At 38.1% G+C, this 25,174-nt stretch overlaps 1 protein-coding gene across 1 annotated transcript; it reads left to right on the plus strand.

Moving 5' to 3' along the window:
• Positions 1-13,175: 13,175 nt before the first annotated feature.
• Positions 13,176-18,756, plus strand: cxcl12a (chemokine (C-X-C motif) ligand 12a (stromal cell-derived factor 1)). Its single transcript, XM_072436913.1, has 4 exons — positions 13,176-13,326; positions 14,398-14,515; positions 15,333-15,416; positions 17,566-18,756. Exons 1-4 carry the CDS (start codon positions 13,260-13,262, stop codon positions 17,591-17,593), a joined length of 297 nt encoding a protein of 98 aa, XP_072293014.1. The 5' UTR covers positions 13,176-13,259; the 3' UTR covers positions 17,594-18,756.
• The last annotated feature ends 6,418 nt before the right edge of the window (positions 18,757-25,174 follow it).

Genomic DNA, 25,174 nt, shown 5'->3' on the forward strand with positions numbered 1-25,174 from the left:
AATAAATTTCCCTCAGGGGATAATAAAGTCTGTTTTATTTAATTAGTTTCTTGTCTGTTCTATTTTATTTAATACAGATACAATACATGCTGATATCAATTACTTTCCCCGCTTTTTGTTTCTAACTTAATGTGAGATACAGAAATAAGGTATTATTTTGTGCTGTACATGTAGATATTTGTTCATGTTTAAACATTGCTTGTGGCATGTGTTCCTGCTGTGAATTTGCAGAGGTCTGGAAAGCCCTTTTTAATGCCTGTATGTTCACCGCAGGACTCCCTCTTGTAAAGTCCCCCTATCACTACTGGCCCAAACTGTTACAGCTCACTTAGCTTTACAAAGAGGCGATGTTACGTACAGTCAATGCAAAACGTATGTCGTTCAAGCTAATCGTCGCATAATAAATGCCAAAATGGATGCTTCAAAACAAAAGCCAGACTTGCCACTGTGAGAAAAAAAGTGGTTTTCTGTACGATTGAGAAAAAAAGGTAGAATTTATGAATAGGTGCCATACGGACGGGCATTCAACTATAGCTCACATTTCAAACCTCTTCCTACACATTTGAAGAGCAGATTATCACAGCTTCTAGACCATTGTTCAGCTCCAATGAGTGCTTGATTCCTTATTAGCGGCGCCGTTGGATTTGTTAAGCGAGGAAGTGAAAGACGTGGAAAAGAGGAGAGTTCTCATTCACCTCTGGGAACCTTTTCACAGCACATACAGCCCCAAAGCAGACACAAAGCAGCTATTGTCAGGCTCGTCTGGGTTAACAAGTCTTGTTAAGGACCAGGGGCGCTGCTGCTGCTGCTGCTGGGAATATTCATGAAATGGTAGAGACGTTGTATGACAGAACATACTTTTTTGTACACAAAAAAAGGAAAAAAGCGCCATAAAACAATTTCATTTTCTTAAACAATTCCATATATATAAGTGAACGGAACGCTTTTAGAATATGCTATTAATTTAGATAAACCACAATAGCCATTCCAGCATTATACTGTATTTATTGACCTTTATTTAACCTTTATTTAACCAGGAACCTTCAAACCTATGGAGACACAGGGAGAAGATGCAAACTCCACACACTGCTGTAAAGCGAGAGCGCTGACCGCTCCGACACTCTGCTGCCCAATATATGTATGAAATAGGAAAATTACATAAGCTACAAATATTATACAATAAGTATTTTTAATAGTAGTCGTTATAGTAGTAACATTTAGAACATTTTACGCATGGAACAATTGACGATACTTTTACTTAAGATTATGTTACTTTAGTAAGAAAAGGTCTCAGTGCCAGAAATGTGTTTTTAGTCTCAGTTTCCAACCAAGACCTTGCTCTTAGATTCATTTTATTATTGATGACTGGTTGTTGCCGGATGCCATTCATGTGTTGACAGATGGACCAGGAGTTTGTCATTATATTTGAAGGGTTTGAAATTTAAAACTCTATTTGGTATTTCACTTGAACCCAGTTCATACTAAGCTATAGAGTTTTAAAACATTTACAACTACCACATATATTACTATAATACTTTCATTTAGTAATTTAGAGAGAGTAAAAGAAAATGAATAACTCTTTAAAACATGGAAATAAAAAAAATCCATGTGAACTGAAAATGAAGGAAAGATCTTGAGATTTTTAGCTTTTTTTCTTTAGACAAACATTTGAACATGTCCTTTATGACTAACGAGGAGTAACCGCAGCAAAATATATCAGATTCTCAGAAAACCGTTGTGGGCTGGAGCTCAGATAATTTTTTAGTGTTTTCATGTTAAAAATACAAATGTGATTTATTCATCCCAATCATAGTTTCCTTCTTTGTGTCCGAGCAAACGTACGGATGGATTGAACTGGACCAAACCTCAAGCTCAACAAACAATGTAACGTTTCACAGTCTGGCATTAAATATCTTTCATGTTTTCAAATTATGGTCTTTTTATTGTGCAAAAATCTTTTGAAAAGCACGGTTATGGTGAGTATATTCCAGGATAGCAATAACTTCTCCATGGAGACAAGGATTTAACAAACCATGAAAAGTTACATTGCGCACCTTAAAACAATAACATGAGTAATTTGTTGGGTAGAGATAAATGTTACTGCAGTCGATTTACCATAACTTAATTTTCTCAATCATATTATAATGTATAAAACCAATATATTTGAGAATTCAGAAACAATTAAGGCAAACATTTTGTGAGAATCAGAGACCCTTACATGCGCTAATCAGAACTTGCAATCATAAACTGAAGATAAAAGAGGATCTAGTTTTGGTGTAAATGCTTTTTTATTTTTTTTATTTTTGTTGTTGCCCCGTGTTGGGATTCTAACTCACGCTGCACTTGGAGCCTGGCATACGTGTGCTGTTGCCTTAACCACTCGACCATCGGGCAGCACATAAATTATTTTTTCTATTGCTAAAAAATTTATTGGCTCTCTATCTACAATTGTAAAATATAATGAAATGTCATAACTCGGTCAAGGTTTTGCTAATCATTTGTAGGCACAGTGCTGCATATGGTTTGTATCAGAAACAGATGTACATTATATCTATTTTAATACACTTAAACCATAAATCTAGTGTAAAGTACAGTGACAGAAAGTGAGTTATCGCCTCCAGAGAGACGAAAACAAGATGGATGAAGAAATGAAAGACGGGGACAAAAGTAAGCCCTAACTTGCAGCCCATTTAGTCCTTGGCAAGGAAAAATCAGAAACCTTTAGTGTTGCATACAAAGTTCACCATTTGTCATTTTGTTCTCTGGGACTCAGCATAATGATTTCACTCTCATATTAAATTAAACACATTTATTTCTGCTTTCAATAAAACTGGGGTGTTTTGGGGTCCTTGCTGATTCTTGCTATGACAGGAACTAATTGCTACGATTCAACAACGCGAATGAAGAGTGAATTGACTTTGTAATGTCACCAAGCAAGTCATTTTTCATTTGTGTGGGGTCCCATAACTTAAAGGCAGGACCCCCATTACTTAAAGTGGGCTTAAGAGGTTACGGTTCGGGTTAAAGTCATGAATGTAGTGCATGTATAGATGGGAATGAGGGTGTGACCGTGAGCTGGTCAGCTAACAAACACAAATGCTGCTGAGGCGTTCAGTGGTCAGCCATATGTGGTCGCAGTTTAAAGGGGGTCTGTGGTGGATGTGGACACTTCAAAGAGAACATAATTGGAGCACATGTTCAAGTGTGTGTGACGACCAGTTGAGCACATTTTTGGTGGGTTTTGGTTGGAGGTAAAACCAAATATTTGTCTTTGCCATGATTGATAACTCTCATGATCTATCTGATACATTTACGATAACTCGCCGTCTTGAGAATTGAAAATATGATCACTGCGATCTTGTGCAATGTGATATATTATGTGTTTCTGATTAGAAATAAGTATGACTTTATAACAACTACATATTAATTAGCCTTGATAAAGCATGAACAGAGACTTAATTAAGAAATATTCAGTGTATCTACTTAATTAAAGGAGCTGTACCTGATTATTTCTTCTTCATATAATAAGTAACATCAGGTTTGCCCCAGTACAGGTGTAATGTAAAAGGTGAAAATGAGTCCATTGTGCACGTTCAGCATTTAGTTATAGAGCAATTTATTCTCTGTGAAGCAGGAAGGGCGCTGTCAGCATGCTAAGCTCAGAGGAAGGCGTTAGGTAAGTGAGAAATAGATTTGTACCGCTTCAAAGAGTTTAAGATGATCTAGTTCTGTTTTTTGGGACCTGCGAGGGTTACTTGCAGATTACCTGTTATACCAACTCCAGTCCACTGTGGTCCATTTCTAACAAATACCATGCAGATTCATGTGGTTTTGCGCAAGAACACTCGTCTAATGACCTGGAAGCCGCACCAGATCGCTGCAATCTCCCGCAAATATAGACTTCTTGCGAATTCCTTCGGCAGACCCACAGTGCTTGGTCCATGTAACAGAGCGCACTGATTTTAAGCACTTTCTAAGTCTGGCAGGAGCCAAACTGGACCCAGACATGAGTCAGTGTACACCTGGCATAGGCCTGATCATTCTTTATATTAAATCCATTTTAAATGCCTTATATAAAGTCTTTGTTATTTTTTTATTAAGGCTAATAAAAGTGTGGTTATAGTATAAGTCAGGCATGTCCAAACTACGGCCCGGGGGCCAAAGATCAATTTTGCAAAGTTGGTCCAAACAACAAAAAGTAGTACTTTTTACTGTAGAATTCAAGCAATTTGATGTTATAACAACCTAATTAATGTGCCAAGTCTTATTAAAGGTGTGGAAGCTCATCGAAACAATGTCAAATGCAAAATTTCAAAATGCGGCCCTCTGTGAAAAAAGTGTGGACACCCCTGGTATAAGTGTTAGCAGTAATTGCATATGTTGAAATGAGTTATGCAGCAAGTGAAATAAAACAAACATTCACTTTACAGCCCAGTAATTGCATGGTAATAGCGTGGTAACTGTGATAAAGAGGGATACATTTAGTTTGACTTTTTTTTTACAGACATATTACCATGAAATAGAAGTAAAATGAGTATAAAGACAGTAATTAGTGCAATATTTTGTTAATATTAAACTTTCAATATCATGATATTACCATCCTATTGCATGCTATTAGCCTTGTTGAGTAATGTGTGTGCAAATAATTATTAAAATGTTACAGGAAAAACTTAAATCATCAAAGGTTAAGAAAGAGCCCAACTTAAACATGTAATATATGTTTTAATAAAGAGGCCACGCTGTCCTTCCACTCACTCATCACAGACTTTCTATGAAGACAAATACAGAGGATAAAGGAAAGCACCAGGAGGATGGGCAAAACAGGAAACTGAGAGTCCACTGCGCGGTGAGGGGGCAGCTGCAGAGGACGGGTACAGATGAACGTGAGGAAAGACAAAGTAACAAGAGGTGAGGGAGAAAAATGAGTGTCCCGCACAGGTCTGTCCAGAGCTGGATCTGATTAGAGCCTGAGTCCTGGTTTCATTTAGTGGACACAGTGATGAGGAGCAGCAGAGAGGAGGAGGTGCAGAGTGATTCCGAAACAGCTATTATACAGCTAAATAATATTATGATATACAGCTATATTATACTATGCAGTTATCTTATATTACATTATACAGCTATATCATATTATATTATACAGCTATATCTTATTATATTATACAGCTATATCATATTATAAAGCTATATTATATATATAGAGTGGTCAAGAGGTCACTAAATGAAACCCCTTATCAACTGTTCCCAAACATTTACAAACCTGATAAGGGATTCCCACTGTACATGATTAACCTGGTTTAGAATAAGACTAATATGTTTTAAATTAAACATTAACAAGCTTGTTTAGTTTAGTGTTTGCAAAGCTTTTATTCTTAAAAGTCGTTTAACACTGTGTTTTAACCCTTAGATTTGAGTTGTTTAATTGTTCTTTTGTACTGTTTATATTCATTTGATTTCATTTATCTAATTATTTGATTAATTAATACATTTATTTGATTTCATTTTGATTACTTACAAAGCTATGGTTTTATTTATATTGCTATAATGTGCAGCACTTTGGAAACAATCTTGTTCATAAAATGTGCAATACAAATAAAGTTTGGATGATTGGATAATATAATGATTTTGTATTTCTCCATGCGTAACCATCACTGGTAAATGTCACTAATACTCAATAGCAGTTTATGTGTAATATTTTGCATTTTGTTGTAATTGTATAACTATTGTTTCGTATTTGCTTTTTCCACAACATAAAAAGTAAAAATGGCAATGGTTGCATGTTTGTCTGTTTATGGCTGCACACCTCATTTCCATCCACAGGAGTTGAAGCAAAAAACCTGAGGCTACAACATAATCCTTACATTCACTGCTTCAAAATTATTTATGGAACTACAGCGTCGAACAGAGTTTGCCATAGGAACACATCTGTTTTCGATACACCCTGTTTATTTGACTATCTCTGTGTATGCTGTGTCTCAAAGCCTATGGACTTGTGTGATTGTATTGCTTAGATCTGTGTACATAATCCCGTTCATGTTCATTTATGGCCCTCTTGAAAAATCACTTTATTCACTCTGGGGAGTACGATCAAAGCCGAGGATGTAGGATGAATGGCTTGTAACAATATCTCGTATTTGTCCATGTGAAAACGGACAAGATCCTCTGTCCTCTCCTCGCTGCTGGTGATGCTTGCACTCTGATTAATAGAGCTTTGATTACAACCCACAAACCCGAGAGGTGCCTACTATTGCACCTCTTAAGTTACACATACAGGGCACATTAAAGGAGGTGTCGGGTTGAAGCTCATTGGATTGACAGGTGTAGCTTTTAACTCTTCCCCGAGAGTGTTTTATGTATGTAGTAACCTGTGCATAGTAGGGCAGTAAAGTGAGGGCAGCTGGGGCGTAACAGCTCAGTGGACCTCTGAAAATAGAGGGACCTGGCTGCATGGGGGCTGCCCTGATGGGAGAGAGGTCGAGGAAAGGGGAGGATACGGCCAAATTAGGAGAAAGTGCGCTAGGTCTTTAGAATAACAAGGATCAAAAAGATGAGGTCAGGCAAGTTTGGGACAAGCCTGTGCATTTAGAATTAGAAAAGACAAGCAATGATTGATGTTTTATGTTCAAATTCTTATCATAAACTCAAAACCGTTTTTGAAAGTATGAATGATTTAAGCAAAATTATGCTCCACTGAAAGTATAAAATGTCTCATCTCATTGTTGAGCATTTGCAAAGGTTTTGTGCAAATGTTCAATATTATTTACATTGTTGTAAATGGACAAATACCAACTGTAACTTTTGCTAATATAAATGCATTTCAAATCTTCAGAATAAAAAAACTTACATATTATCCATTTACATAATATGTAAATGATGAAACGATACTATCTGAATCGTTAAATTACCCCCACGTGTTATGTTTCATCATGTCATTTACTTTACTTTTATATATTTAAGTATTTTGCTCTGTTTGTATTAACACGAATATCTAGAATCTACACTGTATTGAAGTATGTAATGCACATATTATGTACATAAATGCATCACTAGAAATCATACACTTTTCTAAGTTTTTACAGCCCTGGGGAAAAGAATGCATCCAAATGACTTCACAATAAAAAAACAAATGTTATCTAAGGTTACAGCACATAGTTCATGGTTATAATTTTTCAATCTCTTTATCTCAGTGTTTTACAGTCATGTGCAAGTGCATTATTGAAGATAATTGCCTGTAAAAGGTTATTAAAACATTATGGCTAAAAATACACAACATTTTCACGCTCATTTTGACTGTAATTATTTATTTTTACAAAGCCAGACAGCTGCAGCATTTGTTTTGGATATATATACGCACTAATGAAAACGTATATCCAGAATCACAAAGGATTTTCATTGGTCTTGTTAAAGCAAGCTATGAAGGCCAATAACATTGTGATTTATGTGAGAGATTTTCAGCTGTTTTTGGCTCGCACTCACCTGTTTAGTCAGAGGCACATTACATGGCCACATACCAGGTTGACGACAGACAGGCAATACCACTTGTGCTTTTTGACGCTAAAGCCGGGGGTGAATAATGCAATATTAACGACCTCCATGTGTCTCGAAAGGATTTTTATCACACAAATGGATCGGGTTTAAGGGGAAAACTAGAACTAAGCTGCAACAGGAAGCTTTGACTAATGCATGCGCCAACCAAACTGGCTTTGCATATCAATGCCAAAGGACGGTGCGCACGTGGTCCGAGGATGAACTACAGGGCGGCCATGTTTGTGTGGCGGTTTTTCAGATTCCAGGACAAAACAAACTCATCAGGAAAAACTGTTTGCAGATGAGAACAGCGGAGAGACTTTGTGTGTTTGAGCATTCGCAATTTACTAACACACATAACCGCAATGACATAGTGTATACAAGAGCCTGGGGTTCACAGCTTCCCATGGTTGAAGATCTGAAAACCAATAAGCGCGTATGACAAGAGACAAAAAACAGATGTCAATTCATGAATTAGAGGAGTTTGGCTACAAAATATTCATTCGTTCATACAGAGAAAGATAGAGTGAGAGCCGGAGAAATCCTAGGTTCACGATGGCATTCTTTGCATTTGTGGGGAAAGCGTAACTTGATGAATGGCAGCGCTGCAGTTTATCACAGTTGTGGACTTCAAACACACTTTTTGGCAGTGTCATGCCGTCTTACCGTGTGTCAAAGTTGCTGTGCTAACACCGCACAAGCAGCTGAGGACAAGCTCTCTGCTCCTGATGGTTCCCGTGAGCCGACAGAGCCAGGTGTCAATCACCAACACAAATGATAGAATAATGAGGGCAGCAGCTAACAGTTATTTTGATAGTCGACTAGTCAAACAACTATCTCTATTTTAAATTGAGACTTTAAATTAAATTAAAAATATATTATCAACCAAATTGACATTGAAATATGGCAAGTGAAGGCTTCTAGATAGATAATATTTACAACTAAAGTGTATTTTTGATTAAAAATATTTATTCTATTAAGTATTTTTTATTGATTTGATTATTATTCAAGGATATCACTGTCTTTGTTATAGAAAAACATTTTTGAGTGTGATTTTGAGTCAATATACTCAATTATGTTTGTCAAAATACGATACAGTATCATTATTAAATCATGTTTTAGATTTACTGTCAAAGTTTCACTCTTTATGTTCAAATATATACTGTAGTATTTGTGTAAAAACTGTGGTCATAACTGAATGATGATATTACATGAACTATAACACAAGAGCTTTTGGGGCCAGTTCAAAATAAACACGTTCCTTGATAAAATTGAGATCAAATTCTCTCAAATGTATCTTTAATCCTTCATTCAAACAAGGCTGAGACAGGAAATGCAGTCTTAAGATCTTTGAGTAATTGTAAGCTTGTGTCAAAAGCATTGTTTTTCTTTTGAGTCGGCCTCTATTGCTTAAGACGTAGCTGACGGGGCCCATATGCTAGTTTAATAGGTGAATGTATGGAAGATGAGGACAAAGACTCAGCTAGCAGCGCCTCAGTCCCATGGATCCACAATGACGTCCTACTGTGGCCGGTTGCCTATTTGTTCACAACGTAAAGTGTGATCTATGGAAATTGGACGGTTTATCATAATACGTTCAGTCATCCATAGCACTGCCCCCCGGGTCACACTGTCGCTAAGGGTCACTGTGGCCTGAAAGGGCTTAAATAAACTGCTCAAACTTACTTCACTTTTACGTATATATCAACTAAAATATTTTCTATGCATTATCTATTCATAGTGAGTAGGGCTGGGTAATATTGACAAGAAATGAATGTCCTGATAATCACACAATATTATGTCAATCCAACATAAATGTAAAAAAACATGTGTTAAAACGTAGTAGTTGAGAGTTAATTATGAGTCATAATTAGTCAGTCAGATTCCTCACAAAAGTGCATAAATATCAAACTCTTATTTGAAAGTTTACAAAATCACAACATTTTTGGAGCATTTTTTTACTATAAATGATATACTCAATATTAAAACGTTGCATATTTTGCTATGTACTGTACATTTCAATATATTGCTCACTTCTAATTGTGAGAGACATCAAGAATATAATTTATGTACCAGCACATGAATTAATACACTGTTATGTCTTCAATTTCTCTATAGAAAGCATCACAAATCACAAATCACAAATCACAAACAAGTAACAGCTTAAACGCCACACACTACAGAACAAGGATTCAATGTTTGCATGAATCTACACAGCGCATATGGCTCAAACGTCAAGTGGATGCACATAGAATCTCACATTGAGCATTAATTCAAACATTTATTTCATTAAGATACACATATTCAAATGTGTGCGCCAATATTAAACCAGCACAACATCTATACACCCACAACAAGCACAGTAAACTTTTAGCCTCCCTGCTGCGAACAGGTCAAGACATCTGCTAAGCCTGAGAATCTTCAGAGAAACCTGCTTTGTAATTTACAGTCACGGTCAAAAGAGTGTGCAGTGATTCTCTGGACCCCTGGAGTGAGACCTCCTGAAACAGGCGCGCCACATGGGAGACAGACAACTGCAACGCAATCCAGCTCCACACCCACGAGCAGCTCTGCACAGGTGGCAGAGAAATGTAACCGGAATCATACATTTTAGGTTTAACATGAACCTAAATCACCACAACGTCCCATTTTTCTGATTTAAAGGTGCGCTGTGTAACTGCGATGGTGCTTGTTGGAGTTGAATGGAGATGTACATGTTTTGCCTGGTATGTTCAACTAATTTAATAAAAAATGGCAAAATGGATAAGCTTAATGCCATACTGTGGAACATGCAGGCAAAGCAACGTCATCTGCATTGAAACAAGCAGGTAGAGGACCACCAGAATAATTTACATAGTGCTTTATTTTTTTAATCACGGCACAGTTTTTTTTCAAGCTTGTGCATCACGTCAGCCACTAAAATATGACCAAATAATATAATTTTTAATATAATGTGGTCTGCATATTGTCCGTGCCGTTGTCTGGATTTGGAAGTAATTATTGCGCTTTTCTCTCTGGTTCCTATGTGTGCTCAGGACACTCCAAAATGGTGAAGGATTTCATTAGATTCCTGTGTATGAATCTGTAACTGAATTTGGACGTTAATAATAAATAGCTCCAGGTACACTATAGTCTTTGGTTTCTGGTGGAAAATCAAGGACATGGTGAATCTTTAAGATAGGTTGAGTAAAACAAAGATGGATGTGACTTAAGAGAAGTGGGTGTTTTATTTTGGGGAATACACAACCCACAAAGTTGTTAACATTAGAAGGAACGAAACAATAGAACATTAACCACTGTTGCCAAGCTTTGCTTATGTAACCCTTCTACTTTGGTCCATTCGGCCTAAACAGATGAAAGTTGCAAAATAAGATGTCGTCCCAAGAGAAGTCACAGGCCGAGACCATTAACGACATGCTTTGACTTATTTGTTTGTCTTTTGAGAATAGATTGCTTCCATTTGTGTTTTTACAGTTTCTGGCAAGCTCAAATAGTTTTAGGGGAAAGAAATTCTTCTCATTGGCAGGGCAAGGGTTCGCTCATGTATCATTGCACCTAAAATCTAACAAATGGGGGAAACATTTTTGGTTTAGTTAAAAATGTACTGCTAATATTTTGAAAACATAGGATATTGTTGGCTTGTTGGCATTTGACAGGTCAGGAAATGGGAAGAGAGCATGAAAACGCAAGGCAAGCTTTCTCTTGATGTTGGTGTGGGGCTGGTTTAGGTCTATACGCAGCACACATTTTTGAATCCCTTTTTATTCCTAATTAACTCCTAATTAATTCCACTTCAGTCCAACAACAGTTAAGTTGTAGGACTTGAGAGTGAGTGACTATTTCAAGCTCATATCTTTGTAGTCCGGACTAACAACAGTGTTTTCAAAGCCAATGTTTTAGAGGTGGTTCTTCGAGGGAACCGCTGCCACAGGTCCTCGTTCACTTGGTCTATTTTTCTCTCTCACACTTGGAGTCAGTCGCTCTTTGAGGTCTGTGAGAGAAGTCAATATGTTCTTTCAGCTGTCAGCGGCCTGCCCGGCACTCGTCTTGAGCCGTATGCCCGGTTTACATGGCAACATCTCAAACACCACCAAGTTGATGACCACAGTAAAAAAAGAAAACACCACAAATACGTGGAAAAATGTACACTTGTCATGATAATATTTCAATTAATATTTTAGTTAATTTGCTCACACTGAAAACATTGTATAAACTTGCACACAAGCTAAAACCAAGTGCAGAGCCAATGCAGCACAGCTCAGCTCAGAGGCAGCAGTTATAAGACTTGTGTGCCATTATGATAGATCATATTAAAGGCTACAAGAGCAACTGTGGGGCCTGTTCACCAAACCCAAGCCCCCATCATTTAATTTGCCTTCTCGTTGTTTTGAGATGGAGTAGTAGCCTATAGGTATGTCTATAATTACGCAACATGTTAGCTGAAGGAAAAGTCCAGTTTCCTACTGCGACTAAGTTTAGCTTGGAGAAAAAAAGGAATAAGTAACTTTCACACAACAGAGGCAGTGCCTGCACATAAAACTAAGGTTCGGGATGAAAGCCAAATGCCTGCCTCACATCTGCATCCCGTTAAAGACACTAATAACACCAGGTCCTGCGCCCACAGCAACAGCGCATGCATCTACGTACATGTGTGTATGGGATGTATGCTCAGAGTGGACACTTTCCCGTAGAGGTGGAGGTGATTCCAGGACTGAAAAAAACGACTCATGACCTACTCATGACCTGATTGATTGACATGCCTGTTGTTTTAAGTATACAGATACAGAATGCTCTTAGCGTCAAAGTAGGCTCATTTGTGCTAAACACAGTCAGTCTATTAAATGAGCCCTGATGATTTTATATTCTAAATGCATCAAACTTTTTATGATATTTATTTCATTTATTTACCGTAATGTTTGATGGATTGTTTTTGTCATGTGATCACAAAGAAAATGTGAACCAAAGACACATTTACACATTTGATGGACAATAAAGTGAAAGTAAAATCCTTTTTTGCTTTTTAAAGCTCAGTTGTTTAGGCTATAGGCTATTTTAAACGAGTAGGTTCAAGCGATTCGGTTTTCATCAAGGCAGCTTCTTACTATACACTAATAGGCTATATAAAGTTAGTTTTATCCACCTGCAGAGCAAACCATTTGGATACATCTTTTGTATTAGCTTAGTTTAAAAAAATAAAATAAAATTGTGTGTAGCCTACATTAAGACTGTTGTTTCCTTTTAATTCATTACTAGATGCTACAGATAAACCCTAGATGTAAGTCTTTGGATAACAGGATCCGGAGCACGTAGCTTAGGGGTCCTTGTTGTGGGGGTCGTTAGGGTTTGACGCATTTTAATTGAGCGCGCGCACTGCAGGCACTTGAGAAACAAATCCTCGAGTGAAAACGGAAACTGTGGCATTCTAGATGATAAAACCCCATAGTATACATTTTAACAGGCATTTATAAGCTTAGTTTTAAAGTGATACTGGTGAAATGCGGTCAGGATTTACGCGTGAAAGCCATAGAGTTAACATAGATCCAGTAGTGAACCAACCAAAGTTGTTCACGTTTTTTTCAATCGTGTGCAAACCGGAAGTGAAGCGATGTATCTCCGGCGCTTGACACTTGTCTGTGCGTGATTTAAAGCTCCAGCAGCGCGCCGTCTGTCATAGTTCCTCTGGACTTTACTGAGAACACGTCAAACAGCGGTGGTATTGGCATTATCGCAGGATGGATATGAAACTGTTTGCAGTCGCGGCTGCGCTTATGTTAACAGCATACGCACCAGAATCAGAAGGTAAGGAACAAATCCATTTACTTTTCAATTAATGTTAGACCTATATGGAGTAAAGTCAGATTTATTTATCAGTCTACCATGGAAAAGATAATTATAATATCATATTTATAGGTGTGAAATATAATATAATATAATTGTAACAATTCGTGAGCTAATTTAACTAATTTGATATTTTACACCTTATATTTAACCACATGTGTTGTTCCTCAGTCGTCCAGGTTCCATAGCAAATTATACAATTTAACCACGTTGTCCTGATTAATTATTCCATTATGTTCTTCATTATTTTTTGAATGAATGCTAAAAGTTCGTAGTGTCAGCGGGGGCCTCTTGATCCAGAGTAGAACATTATTTTCTCCGTGCGTAAAAGCGCGCAGGAGGCTGCGCTCTGCTGGCGCATCGCTCATCTGTGGATCTGTCGTGAATTTTTACTTTTAACGAAGCAAATGAGGATGCGGATCAGTATAGTCTGCGTGGCGACATCACACATCGACCTGATCACTTATCTTCAGCTGCTGCTTCGTTCTTTATTATGTTAATACGCGTGAACGAGTGCAAAAGGGTTTTGGCTCTAAAAGCGTATTTTCCACCATCTGTACAAATGTTCCGTATCTGGTCTGTTGCAGCCTAAACTGACGTTACAGCTTTCGTGTTCCCCCTCTTTATTTAGTAAACACGCTAATTTAAATGTTTTTTGTGTTGTCTTAATTAAACGTGAATAAAACACAACATATTTCCAATCCAAGAAACAATCATGTTCATGATGGCAAAATAGGAATCTGTCTTTGACATATGGAGACCACAGGATGGTTCAGTATATACTTTTTTAATGTTTAATCTTTCTTTATTGTGTTGGATAAAATTGTAGTTGTAGGCCTATATATTAATATTAATTTCAGAAAGGACAATTTATGGCATGAATTGGTTTGCAAGATGATAAAACACTGTCATGATAAGATAAGAGGTCCTGCTTTATACCACATTTAGAAGTGTATTTTAGTTGTTGTCTTTAACTTACTTGCTGTTATTTCTTTAAGGACTCAAGTGTTAATCTGTTTACCCTCTTTACAGGAAAGCCCATCAGCCTGGTGGAGAGATGTTACTGCCGCTCCACAGTCAACAACCTCCCAAGATCCTACATCCGGGAGCTGCGGTTTATCCAGACGCCTAACTGCCCCTTCCAAGTGATGTGAGTTCATTCAACGCACTTCAACTGCCCAGTCACACACATGTACACTTGATTTGTCAGGTTTCCTCCTTCCTGGATACTTCACACCATCAATCTTCACACGGTGACAGGGTTGAGAAAAGCAATTTTAGCAACACGCGACACACGACTTTTTAGAGGAATGAAAGGAAGCTTGATTTTGCGAGCACTTTTTATAGAAGGAAAGAATAGTTGCGGTCTTTGTGATTGCGTTGTTGGTTTCGTGTTCCCTTGTGTAACGATTCAAACTTAATTCGATGTTACAGCTTGTGTGCGGTAACTTTATAGAACAAGGTCTGTATTTGGTTAAATGATTCAGAAAGGCATGGTGATTTCAGATGAAGAAAATCTAATTTACTTGTAGCATTTGTCATTGAAATGCTGGTTACTATGGCTATCATCTCCCACTGATAGACACATGATCTGGTCTTGACCTTTTCTGTAAATAGCCACTAGGTTACTTTTATAGAGATACCACTTTGACACGTGTTGCTTTGATGTCAAAACTCATATTTTTACAACGCATCAATTTGGCATCACAATTAAGAATAGCAAGCAGCACTAACATGTAATTCAAGGCACATTTTTGGGGAGAGGGGTGTGAGTGGCCCTCAAAAACAAATAGACTGCTGTGAAGGTATCTACGTGTTAAAATCGCAGTGTTGTGTCAAGTTGGCTTGTGTGATAAGAAAGCGACAGAATAGCTGATAGCCCAGGATTTTGCATAAACAAGTCTTTCATCTTCTGCTGTAGCATAACTGCCAAATGCTCATCCATTTTCTTTTTATTTCTCTATCAGCGCAAAGTTGAAGACAAACAAAGAGGTGTGCGTGAACCCAGAAATCCGGTGGCTGCAGCAATACCTGAAGAATGCAATCAACAAGTAAGAACAGTATTTTGTGTTGTATACTGGGTTGTCAGATTTTCAGAGCGTAACAAATGACCTGCTTTTGGAAAAAAAGAAAAAAAAGACCACAATAAGTTAACTCAGCCCTACAGAAATCATCCTAAAACACTAAGCAACGAGTTAAACGTTGTGCGCCCACTCTGAACGAGAGCTAATGAGATGTGCATATTAACATCAATGACAACATGTATTGCTTGTATTTTAGTCAATATTGGATGTGAAACAGATCTGAAATAGGCTAAAAATGACTTATGAAGTGCAATGACTTTACAAAAATAGAAGCCCAAAGTCAGACTTGGCAACTCTGATTATATAGTGTAATGTGAATGCAATTCCAATGCCTCCCATCATTGCACCTATGTCTGGCTGACAGTATAATGACTTCCACTCTATACATATTCAAATATACACAAATACGCATTTGAACATGTAAATGCACATACGAATTGCCCCTCATGTAATGAGACGAGCCTTAAGTGCCCAAGACTTAAGGCTGAACATGCTCTTACATGATTTTTATCTCCAAAATTGAGATTTGCCCATGTCCTTAAACAGCTTTTGCCAACAGTCAAGTGCCAAGATATTCGTAGAAGTTACTGTAAGCACGTACTGTCTTTTGCAAGGCCAGAAGCTCTGTTTAAAAATACTTGGCACTGTAAAGTTTATAGAAGGATTCAAGTTACCACCGTGAAGTTCTTGGAGTCATTTCTAGTTGTAAATACTGTAAATGTCCTGTGGTTCGTGGCTAATTTTAGGAAAATTCGGATTAGATTTTGATGAAGAAAGTTTCCTGGATTCTTGCATAAAGTCTAACCATGGATCAACATTAGTGAATGCTGAAGGCCCAGGCCTGTCTGCTCCGAATACCCGTTGGACAGTTAGTCTTCTGGGGCCTGCAGTCGGTTCGTCTGGCTCTGGGACGGTTTGGGTGTGAATGTCTAATGCATAACAAAACAGCCCATGCTGTAAGTAGATGGAGGGCATTAAGAATGGATCAGACCTAATGTGTTTTCACTTACACACTGTGTCACAAAGGGAGGAGGGCTGTGCTCGTTCAACAGGCGTAAAAAAACCCACCTCAGAAGGTTATACATTTTAGTATGTTTTAATAACTCTTAATGGACACAACAATGCAGCTTTATGACCAATATGACTAATTAACTAACTAACTAATTGACAAGCAAAGCCATTTTACCAAGGTTTTAGTATTGCTCCTTAAATTAAAGTGGTTACAGCAACAGAAGATGGCCAGTGTGACAAATTATTAATATTATTGTTAATGGTTTTGCTTTAAGGATCAGGGGAAAAGAATCTCAAAATGTGGCAAAAAAACAAAAAACTTATTGAACAAACTTGTGTAATCTTTAAAATAAAAGTCTGTAGAAAGCAATAGCACTACGATTTAGTAGAGTGAGCAGCTAGTTTACAATTATGGTTGATAAATATGAAAAACTTGAACATTGCCGGTTATAATGTCAGGCTAGACACATGTTCTCCCTCCACTACTGCCAAAATTTGACCACCAATCACCATTTCACCCACTTCAACCCAAGAAATGAGAAGCAAAGAGATAGACAATCAAACTTGACAGAACATAGTCTCGTTTTGCCAATGTGCTCATTATATATATAAGGACATTTTAACTGTTGGAGAAACTGTGGCAGCCAGAAGGCAAACTATTACCATGTGTTCTGGGACTGAGATCAATAAAGTGCTAAAGACATCACCATCCCACTCGATATTAACTATGTATTTGGGCTTCAAAACTCCGGCCATGGACACAATCAATGGATATATTTGGAGTATACAGCTGGGAACAGGGGAAAAGGCCATCAAAAAAATGTATGACACAAACTGTGCCGTCGATCAAGGACTGGACTGACATTATCATTGACATTTAGACTTCATCTGAACATGGACACATTTGACAGTCTCTGGACAAAATGCTTATTTTGGACTTGGTATTTATCTTTTATTTGCTATGTTCTCGCTGTTCTTGTTCTGTTTCATGTGTTTTTTGTGTTAATCTATTTTATTTATTAATTAAAAAACAATAATAACGTGAACATTTCTAAACTAGTTGTATATGTTTTGGTATTAATTTATCTGTGTTTATTTCTTGCAGGATGAAGAGACCCAAACAGGCCGTCTAACCCTTGTTGTGAGCCCATATCTTTGCCCTGGACTGAGGGGACTATCACTATAATGAAGCCTGTTCATTAACAAAATCATCTGATATATATTGCAGCACTTATTCTGGCTGTGATGCTTCAGCCTTGTATGAAAAACTAACTATAAAACATCATCGTTATGTCACCTGGCTACCAAGACTGCGGGCACTGTCACCACTCGTAAAGATATAACATTATTAGTGCAATTATATAAGTGTATGTTGTTTTCTGTTGTTCCTGTATATAGTTTTTGTTAATCCACTTCACCAGTAAAGAGCTATTTTTGATATGTCGTTGTTCTGGCCTCTGTCATTAAGAAGCAATGGTGTAGATGGTTATTGTAGGTCAGTATGAAAGTGTTTATCCCTGCAGTTAACTGAGCCAGGAAAATTCATTTCAAAATACAATTATTGTCTTCAATCTGTTACAATAAGAAGTTGGTTGTTTACAAAGCCATTTTGAAGTAGTTCTTCATGTTTTGAGATAATTGGCATCTTGGAAAAATCCACAGCTGCCTGCTATCTTTATCCTGATTGTCAGACGAGTACGGTACACAGACTAGTAACAATGTTTTGTGATGGAAATTTAGATGCCAAGAAAGCTGGGGCATTTCCTGAGCTGCTCTTGTGGCTTGGAGTGAACAGGCCCTGTCCCCCAACTCGTAGAAAGTGCGAAACATCTGGATCTCTTAGAATTTTAATTGAGCAGCCAATATATAGAAATTTACTGGAATCGTAAAAAAAAAAGGTCAGCTGGGCAAGAATAATCACATTGGTGCAAATGAATCAAAGGCAAAACTTTAAAAGGAAGTTGAATAGAAATTAGTCACCTGGAGAATTCACCATAACATTAAATTGAACATATAACAGACTACCTACTGTCATACAGATCGCAATGCACTTTACATGTGATGTATTCCTGTGCTGACCCAATGTGTAATTAAACTGTGTGTCTTTTATCTTTATGTAATCTTTACAATTTGTTCCCCAAATCTTTAATTTTGAATGTTAAGTTGTTATGTTGAGAGATGTCACCAACTGCTTCTAATCATAGGTGCATTGCATGTAAATTTAAAATGATCTAAATGTTTATTTTTGTACTCTTTTGCATGATATGAATCAAAATATTAAAATGAAGGCAATGTATTCTCACATCTCACAAGTTAAGGTTTTATTCAAAAATATGACCCATAACATACTTTGTTTTATCATTTTACCCTGCAGCTCAGTGGATGTATGTAGGTTTACTGTACGATCAGCGCAGCCAATCTTAAAGACTTTGAAGTGAGAACATGTGTTTAGCTTTACTCACGAGGGCAAATAAAAGGCAAGGACAACAATCCTCTCTGTGATTTAACTATTAACTCAACAAGCAGCCATTAGGAAAACATTAGGGCTAAACGGGTTGAACTTTTCGCTCGCCTCTGAGGTACAGAGCCACGTACAGTGTGTGATGAGTGGGGGTCTGCTGATAGAGAGAGTGGGCAGCCATTATGCACCCATGACTGATTAACTTTGAAGACTGGTTTAATTGTGATGAAAGCAGTAGCTGATTGATTTTAGAGCATATGAAGAGAAGCATACATTTGACCCACAGTAAGGCAAATAAGTGATCAAATAAGCATACTCTTATGAATGTGGTTATTAGAACGCTTACTACCAACATTGTGCTTGTAAATGTTCTCAAAAAATATATTAGTAATAACATAACGTTTTAAATAAAACTATATCTAAAATCAAAATCTGTGTTCTTTGATTCCTATTCACCAGTCCACTTTTTTCTTCTGTGGCTTTACACTACTGGTGTTCACCCACAAACCTAAAGAAAGGTGGTTTGATCTCATTTCCATACTGTGACCACGCAGATCTTATGGATGTCTAATCCTTTAATTTGATTGTTCTTAACCCATTATAATGTTGGGATCAACAGTATCTCCCTTTTAAAACCGTGCAGGTGGCTCAATAAATATTTGAAAGTCTCAGATAAATCTTTTGTCTTGTAAAGTGTTAAAAGAACAAGACTTTCTCTTACACCATCAGTGTGCTACAAGTGCAGAGGACACATTTTCCAAATCATTATAGTTTATACAGTGCTTTTTCAGATTTTCAAACTCCCTTACAACTTCATAGTTAATTCATTCACTTCTACTCTTATAAGCTGCGGCCACAGCTGTACCTGATCTACGGTAAAATCTGCCCCTCACACAGTCAATGAATGAAGTATTTAAGGCGTGGATGTAATATGTTGTCCTTGACTGAGGTAGCCTGCACAAAACTGGGGAATAATAATAGGTCCATTTAAAAACAAAAAGTTATATATATATTCACCCAGCATATGGGTTTGAGTAAAACCGTTGTATTTGTCAGAGGAAGATGTGGAATGTCTGCAATTGTAGAAAAAAAAAAGAAAATGAAATCCAGTCCAACTCCCCTTCAAAACCCAGCTGGGGTTTGGGGAGCGACCACAGCGTCAGACCAAAGAGCTGACACCTCGACAGATGAATATGGATTTGTCAAGAGGAATGAGGAATGGCACAGTGCACAGAAAGAAAACGATAGGCAGTTCATTGTGCTTCTAACTCGTGGTTGTAAGGGCTCCCAGATGTGCAGCCAATCAAACTCCAGTTTGCGGTTCTTCATTATGAAAGCTGAAGATGAACATATAAAACTTCAATGCGGAATATATTTGAACCCAAGTGGTAACAAGGCAAAAGAGGTCACAGACAGACATAATATAATACTCCAGTCAATCAGATTGATTGTCAGTAAAAAAATATGTTCAAGTCTTAAAGAGGCAGAATCCATTGATAACTCATTCATTGCTCATGTTGATATTAAGAATCAAATTCTGGGTGATATCTTTATATACATTCAAATTAAGATATACATTGTATGACAGCAGTATTCATTGTGCAAATTAACTATGACACAAATACTAGATTTAGTGTATACGTATTGGTACAACAACAATTATGACCCCTCTTTATTTGTTATGCCCTATACATGTGGTCATAGGGCGATGCAGGTCACAGAAACCGGTTTAAAAGAGGCTTTAAACACAGCCCTTTCAGGTCACAATGGTCCTTCTGCAAACAGTCAAATGTACAAAAGTCAGGGATCCTTTGTTTTGTTTATTCTCTATTGAGTTCACTTCATGTATTGTATATGTGTTTGAAGCCACTAACTAAACTTCAGCCCTATTGGCAGCCAAACAAGCACAACTCAGTCACCACTCCAAATGTCCAGGGATGTGTGAGAAATGCCCCTGTGTGTCTTTGGTGGTCAGAACCCAGGCATCATTCAACACCGCGGTCGGACCACTGAGGAGCAAAGAGCCGCACCGCAATCTTCAGGAGGGAAAGAAATTCATGGCACATTTTCTGAGCCATTGTGATCTTATAGATTGTCTGAAGTTAAGTGAGTACATTTGTTATCTGACATTGTGTAAACTATGTCAGCCCCTTTAGTTTAGTCTGCTGCTCTCTGCAATGATGAGTGATGATGCTATGGAAAATTAAGTAACAGCCCAGTACAAATTCAGAGATACAAAGGAGGCCACCTGGTCTGCTCTAAATGCCAATGTTTTATAATAAATAAATACATAAAGATTTGAGGGACAAACCATCACAGAAATGTAATATTGTGGTTTTAATAAGTTTACACCAACAGCATCCCATTTTCAATTGGTCAATTATTTCCTTAACAAAGTGACGGTTAGGGTCAGTTGTAAGGTCAGTGATTTACAGTGGGATTGTTGATCACATGTCCTAACTTTAATTCATCTAGAGCAATGCTTTCTCGCCGATTCACCCCAAGTTTTCAAAAGTACAACGTTGACAAACACAATTTGACAGTCTGCTATAACTGATGATGAGGAAGGATTGACCTTGTTGAAGGGTCCAAAGGAGGAAACTGTTAAGTATACCAGCTGCCTCACTGCTTGTAATATAAACACAATAGACCTATAATGATCCCTTGATTATTATTTTTTCCTTTCTTCCGGGTTAGCTAACAAACAAATGTGTGTGTGTGTGTGTGTGACTGCGTGTGTGTGTGTGTTTGTGTGTGTGTGCGCGTGTGTGTGTGCGTGTGTGTGTGTGTGTGTGTGCGTGTGTGTGTGTGTGTGCGTATGTGTGTGTGTGTGTGTGTGTGTGCGCGTGTGTGTGTGTGTGCGTGCGTGTGTGTGTGTGTGCGTGTGTGCGTGTGTGTGTGTGTGTGTGTTTGTGTGTGTGTGTGTGTGTGTGTTTGTGTGTGTGTGTGTGTGTGTGTGCGTGCGTGTGTGTGTGTGTGTGCGTGTGTGCGTGTGTGTGTGTGTGTGTGTTTGTGTGTGTGTGTGTGTGTGTGTGTGTTTGTGTGTGTGTGTGTGTGTGCGCGCGCGATGATGTGTAGTTTTATTTGCAGCCCATAAAGTATTTCACATCTTTCTTCTTTCTTAAACAAATCGCTGCCTCTTAACTCTTGGCCTCGGCTCTTACTTTTGCACTAAAGCCTTGGGCCTGAGTAGACCCCAATGATTGTTCTCCAGGGGCAGTCGTAGCTCTTGTGTCAGATCGCCCTTAGCAAACGGTCTCTCTTAAAAGGTAATGATTTGTAAATGACTAGTTGATTGTCCCTGTGTAGATAATTGCATCACCTCTGCTGACATGCCAGCACATTTATCACAGTTATGACTAAATTAATGAGTAGGATGCAGATGTTTAGTGTGACCCCAGCAGAGGCGTAAAGGGAAATACAAATCAAGGGAAAGTATGGGTCAAAATGTAAGAACAGTCCAAAATAATCAAAATCAGTACATTAATAGCACTATTCATAGTTCTACGCCAACTACTAAGCGGGTCATTGGTTCAATTTCAAGTGCCCTCACTTCACAGCAACAAGGTGTATATTCAACTCTCAGGCAGCATGAGTCCTTACTGCGCAGAATGTACATGTAACTTGTCCCATGGCTGGGTTTTCTGGCACTCTGGCCTCCGCCATCAACTCAAAACATGCCCAATAGGTAAAATCCTCCAAACTTAACCTAACTCAAGATCTTGAGGTGGATCCCCGGGCGCTGCACTGCAATTCCCGACTGCTTCTGTCAGGTTGGCCCAGTGGCATTGAAATATGGGTCACATGCAGAGTTTTCTGAGAGTAACCCTAACCCTAACCCTAAAGTAACCTTAACCTTACCTTCACAAATTGAACATATGTTTGGTCATCTTATGCAACTATTACTAACATTAGCCTAGGTAAGGCCAGTTTATTTTAAGTACTGTACATAAATTTGTACACAAAGTAATTCAAAGGGCTTTACAGAATAAGAAAAAGCCATTAAATTCACAATATGACATTTGCATATAAAATTCTTTCAACCATATGCACAGCTAAACAGAACTGCATTTAGCCAAGATTTGAACACAGTGAAAGTAGAGGCCCATCTCACATATCCAGATTTTAGCTGAGTAAAACTGAAACACAGATTCCCCAAGTTCAGTTCTGATTTGGGGCACCAGCAGGAGGCCGGCCCCTGAGGTCCTCAGAATTGGTTCATATGGCACTAACACATCAGAGATGTACTCAGGTGCTAGGACATGGAGAGACTTGTATACAAGCAGTGCTAAAGTTAAAGTATACACAGGGCAACCTCTCAGGAACAGTAGTGGCATAGTGCGAGGGGACCCGTCTACAAATCTTGAGCTAGTCATAATCAGCACTACCTTAACGACTGTAACTGGAGGATTTTTAACTATGATGCATGTTTTGGCTTGATGGGGGAAACTGAAATGCCCGGAGGAAATTCAGCCAGCCATGGAGAGAAACATGTAAACTCCACACAGAAAGACCCAGGTGGCCCGCAAATAGAACCCACGACCTTCTTGCTGTGAGGCCAGAGTGCATGCCAACGTGTCGGCCGAGCTGCTTCTCCTCCAACAACTCCGACTACCAGTGCAAAAAATACTACTACAAAAGACATAGTGTGTTTAAATTATGATGCACATGTTCTTGAATAAAAATCCTCATAAAATGCACCGGTATGTATTTATTGCAAGCACATAAGCATTATTCATTTAAAGTTATAATGTTTTGTCACTTTCCACCTCTGTACTCCTCTGTGTATTGTGAATGAATGGGTGCTAATAGAGGGGCCCATGGTAACAGTTAAGCGCGCCCCCTGTGGTCACTGCATCTTTCATGTGCTAATATTTGGAGGTTATGAGTCCCAACTCCATCTCCCTCGACACACATGAGCGTATACATGTGTAGCAAGCATGTGAATGGAGCTTTCCCGAGCACAATAACAAGCACCACTCTCCAAATTCCTTCTCTGTGATTCAGGTTTAAGCTCATAAACTCTGCTGTTTATGGATAAGAGCGCACAAAAGACTTGGAGGCAGGAGGAGGCCATCTAACCGGGCCTGTATATCACACATTGTGCTTCCCTTTAACGCCATTCCTTTCATTATTATAATCCACATTCTCACCACTGGACGTATCTGAGGAGCCTCCAGGCATGGTCTGTTTGTCCATATGTAGTTTTTATTGGGAAAACAAAAAGTGCATTTATCAAATTATCTAGGGTCAGTTTAATTGATTGAGCCAAACCACAAAAAGTTCAAACACAAAGGAGGACACTTGTAGGCGAAAGACTGATCTCAGACATTGAGCATGCTGTACACATGTAACTGATTCAAAAGTCTCAACTCTAAAGCCATTCACCAACTCTCTTCATCCCCAAAACCATCTTTTCCTAAATATGTGGCAGGAAAATCTCCTTCATCACACAATACACATGGCTTAAATTTAACTGTAATCGTTATCCAACAATTATCCATCTGACTCTTTGTTATATTAAATGTTCAATATAATCAGTATCACAATGTTATGCCCCGGCCAGAACAAGTGTATGCTCATTACGTAAATAGTGCAGCCCCTAATTCAAACTTAATCACAGCTATTTATCATATCTGTTTGAAGAAGCTTTTTGTTCAAATATATCAAATTTGCAATGGTAACAGAGAAGACAATTGTGTGCTTATGGTACTTTATATTTTTGGCCAAAAAGGATAAAAAAAAAGATGAACATGAGTAAACCAAACTCACTCGTGACAGGATGAATGTACTTAACCTGAGATCAGATCTATTGGTCGTAAAATGATCTGTTGAATTGCACAAGAAACCCCCTAAAGAGAGAGGAACAGAGCAGACATGAGGAGTTCTTCTATGAATCTGCTCTGCATTGGTCAAGACAGTGCGATGATGCAGTGCGGGGGCCGACCCTGGTACAGAGAAATCCCTGTTTGACTATTACACTTTTTATGACTTTGGTGACCAGTCTATGGTATAACCATAGCAAATCACCTGGAAACTACTAAAAGTGATAGATTGTTGGCATAAACTTTAACTTAAAACTATAATTGTTTATTGCAAAGAAATTGAATAGTGACAGTGTCTAAGTCATTCAAAGGTTAAAGAATTGCAAACCTTTTCATAGGCTTAAATCCAAAACCCTACAGGGAGATGTTTTAGCCTCTTTAAACAACTCACAAATCAGAAAGCACTCTCTTGCCATAAACTATGAAAC

This window comes from Eucyclogobius newberryi, unplaced genomic scaffold (assembly GCF_026437365.1).
Source record: "Eucyclogobius newberryi isolate DKJ021-1_F unplaced genomic scaffold, fEucNew1.0.hap1 SCAF_8, whole genome shotgun sequence".
NCBI lineage: Eukaryota > Metazoa > Chordata > Actinopteri > Gobiiformes > Gobiidae > Eucyclogobius > Eucyclogobius newberryi.

Coding starts and splice junctions, on each gene's coding strand:
- cxcl12a (XM_072436913.1), top strand. CDS start 13,260: ATGGATATGAAACTGTTTGCAGTCGCGGCTGCGCTTATGTTAACAGCA. Junction 13,327..14,397: donor ATACGCACCAGAATCAGAAG/GTAAGGAACAAA, acceptor CCCTCTTTACAG/GAAAGCCCATCAGCCTGGTG. Junction 14,516..15,332: donor AACTGCCCCTTCCAAGTGAT/GTGAGTTCATTC, acceptor TTTCTCTATCAG/CGCAAAGTTGAAGACAAACA.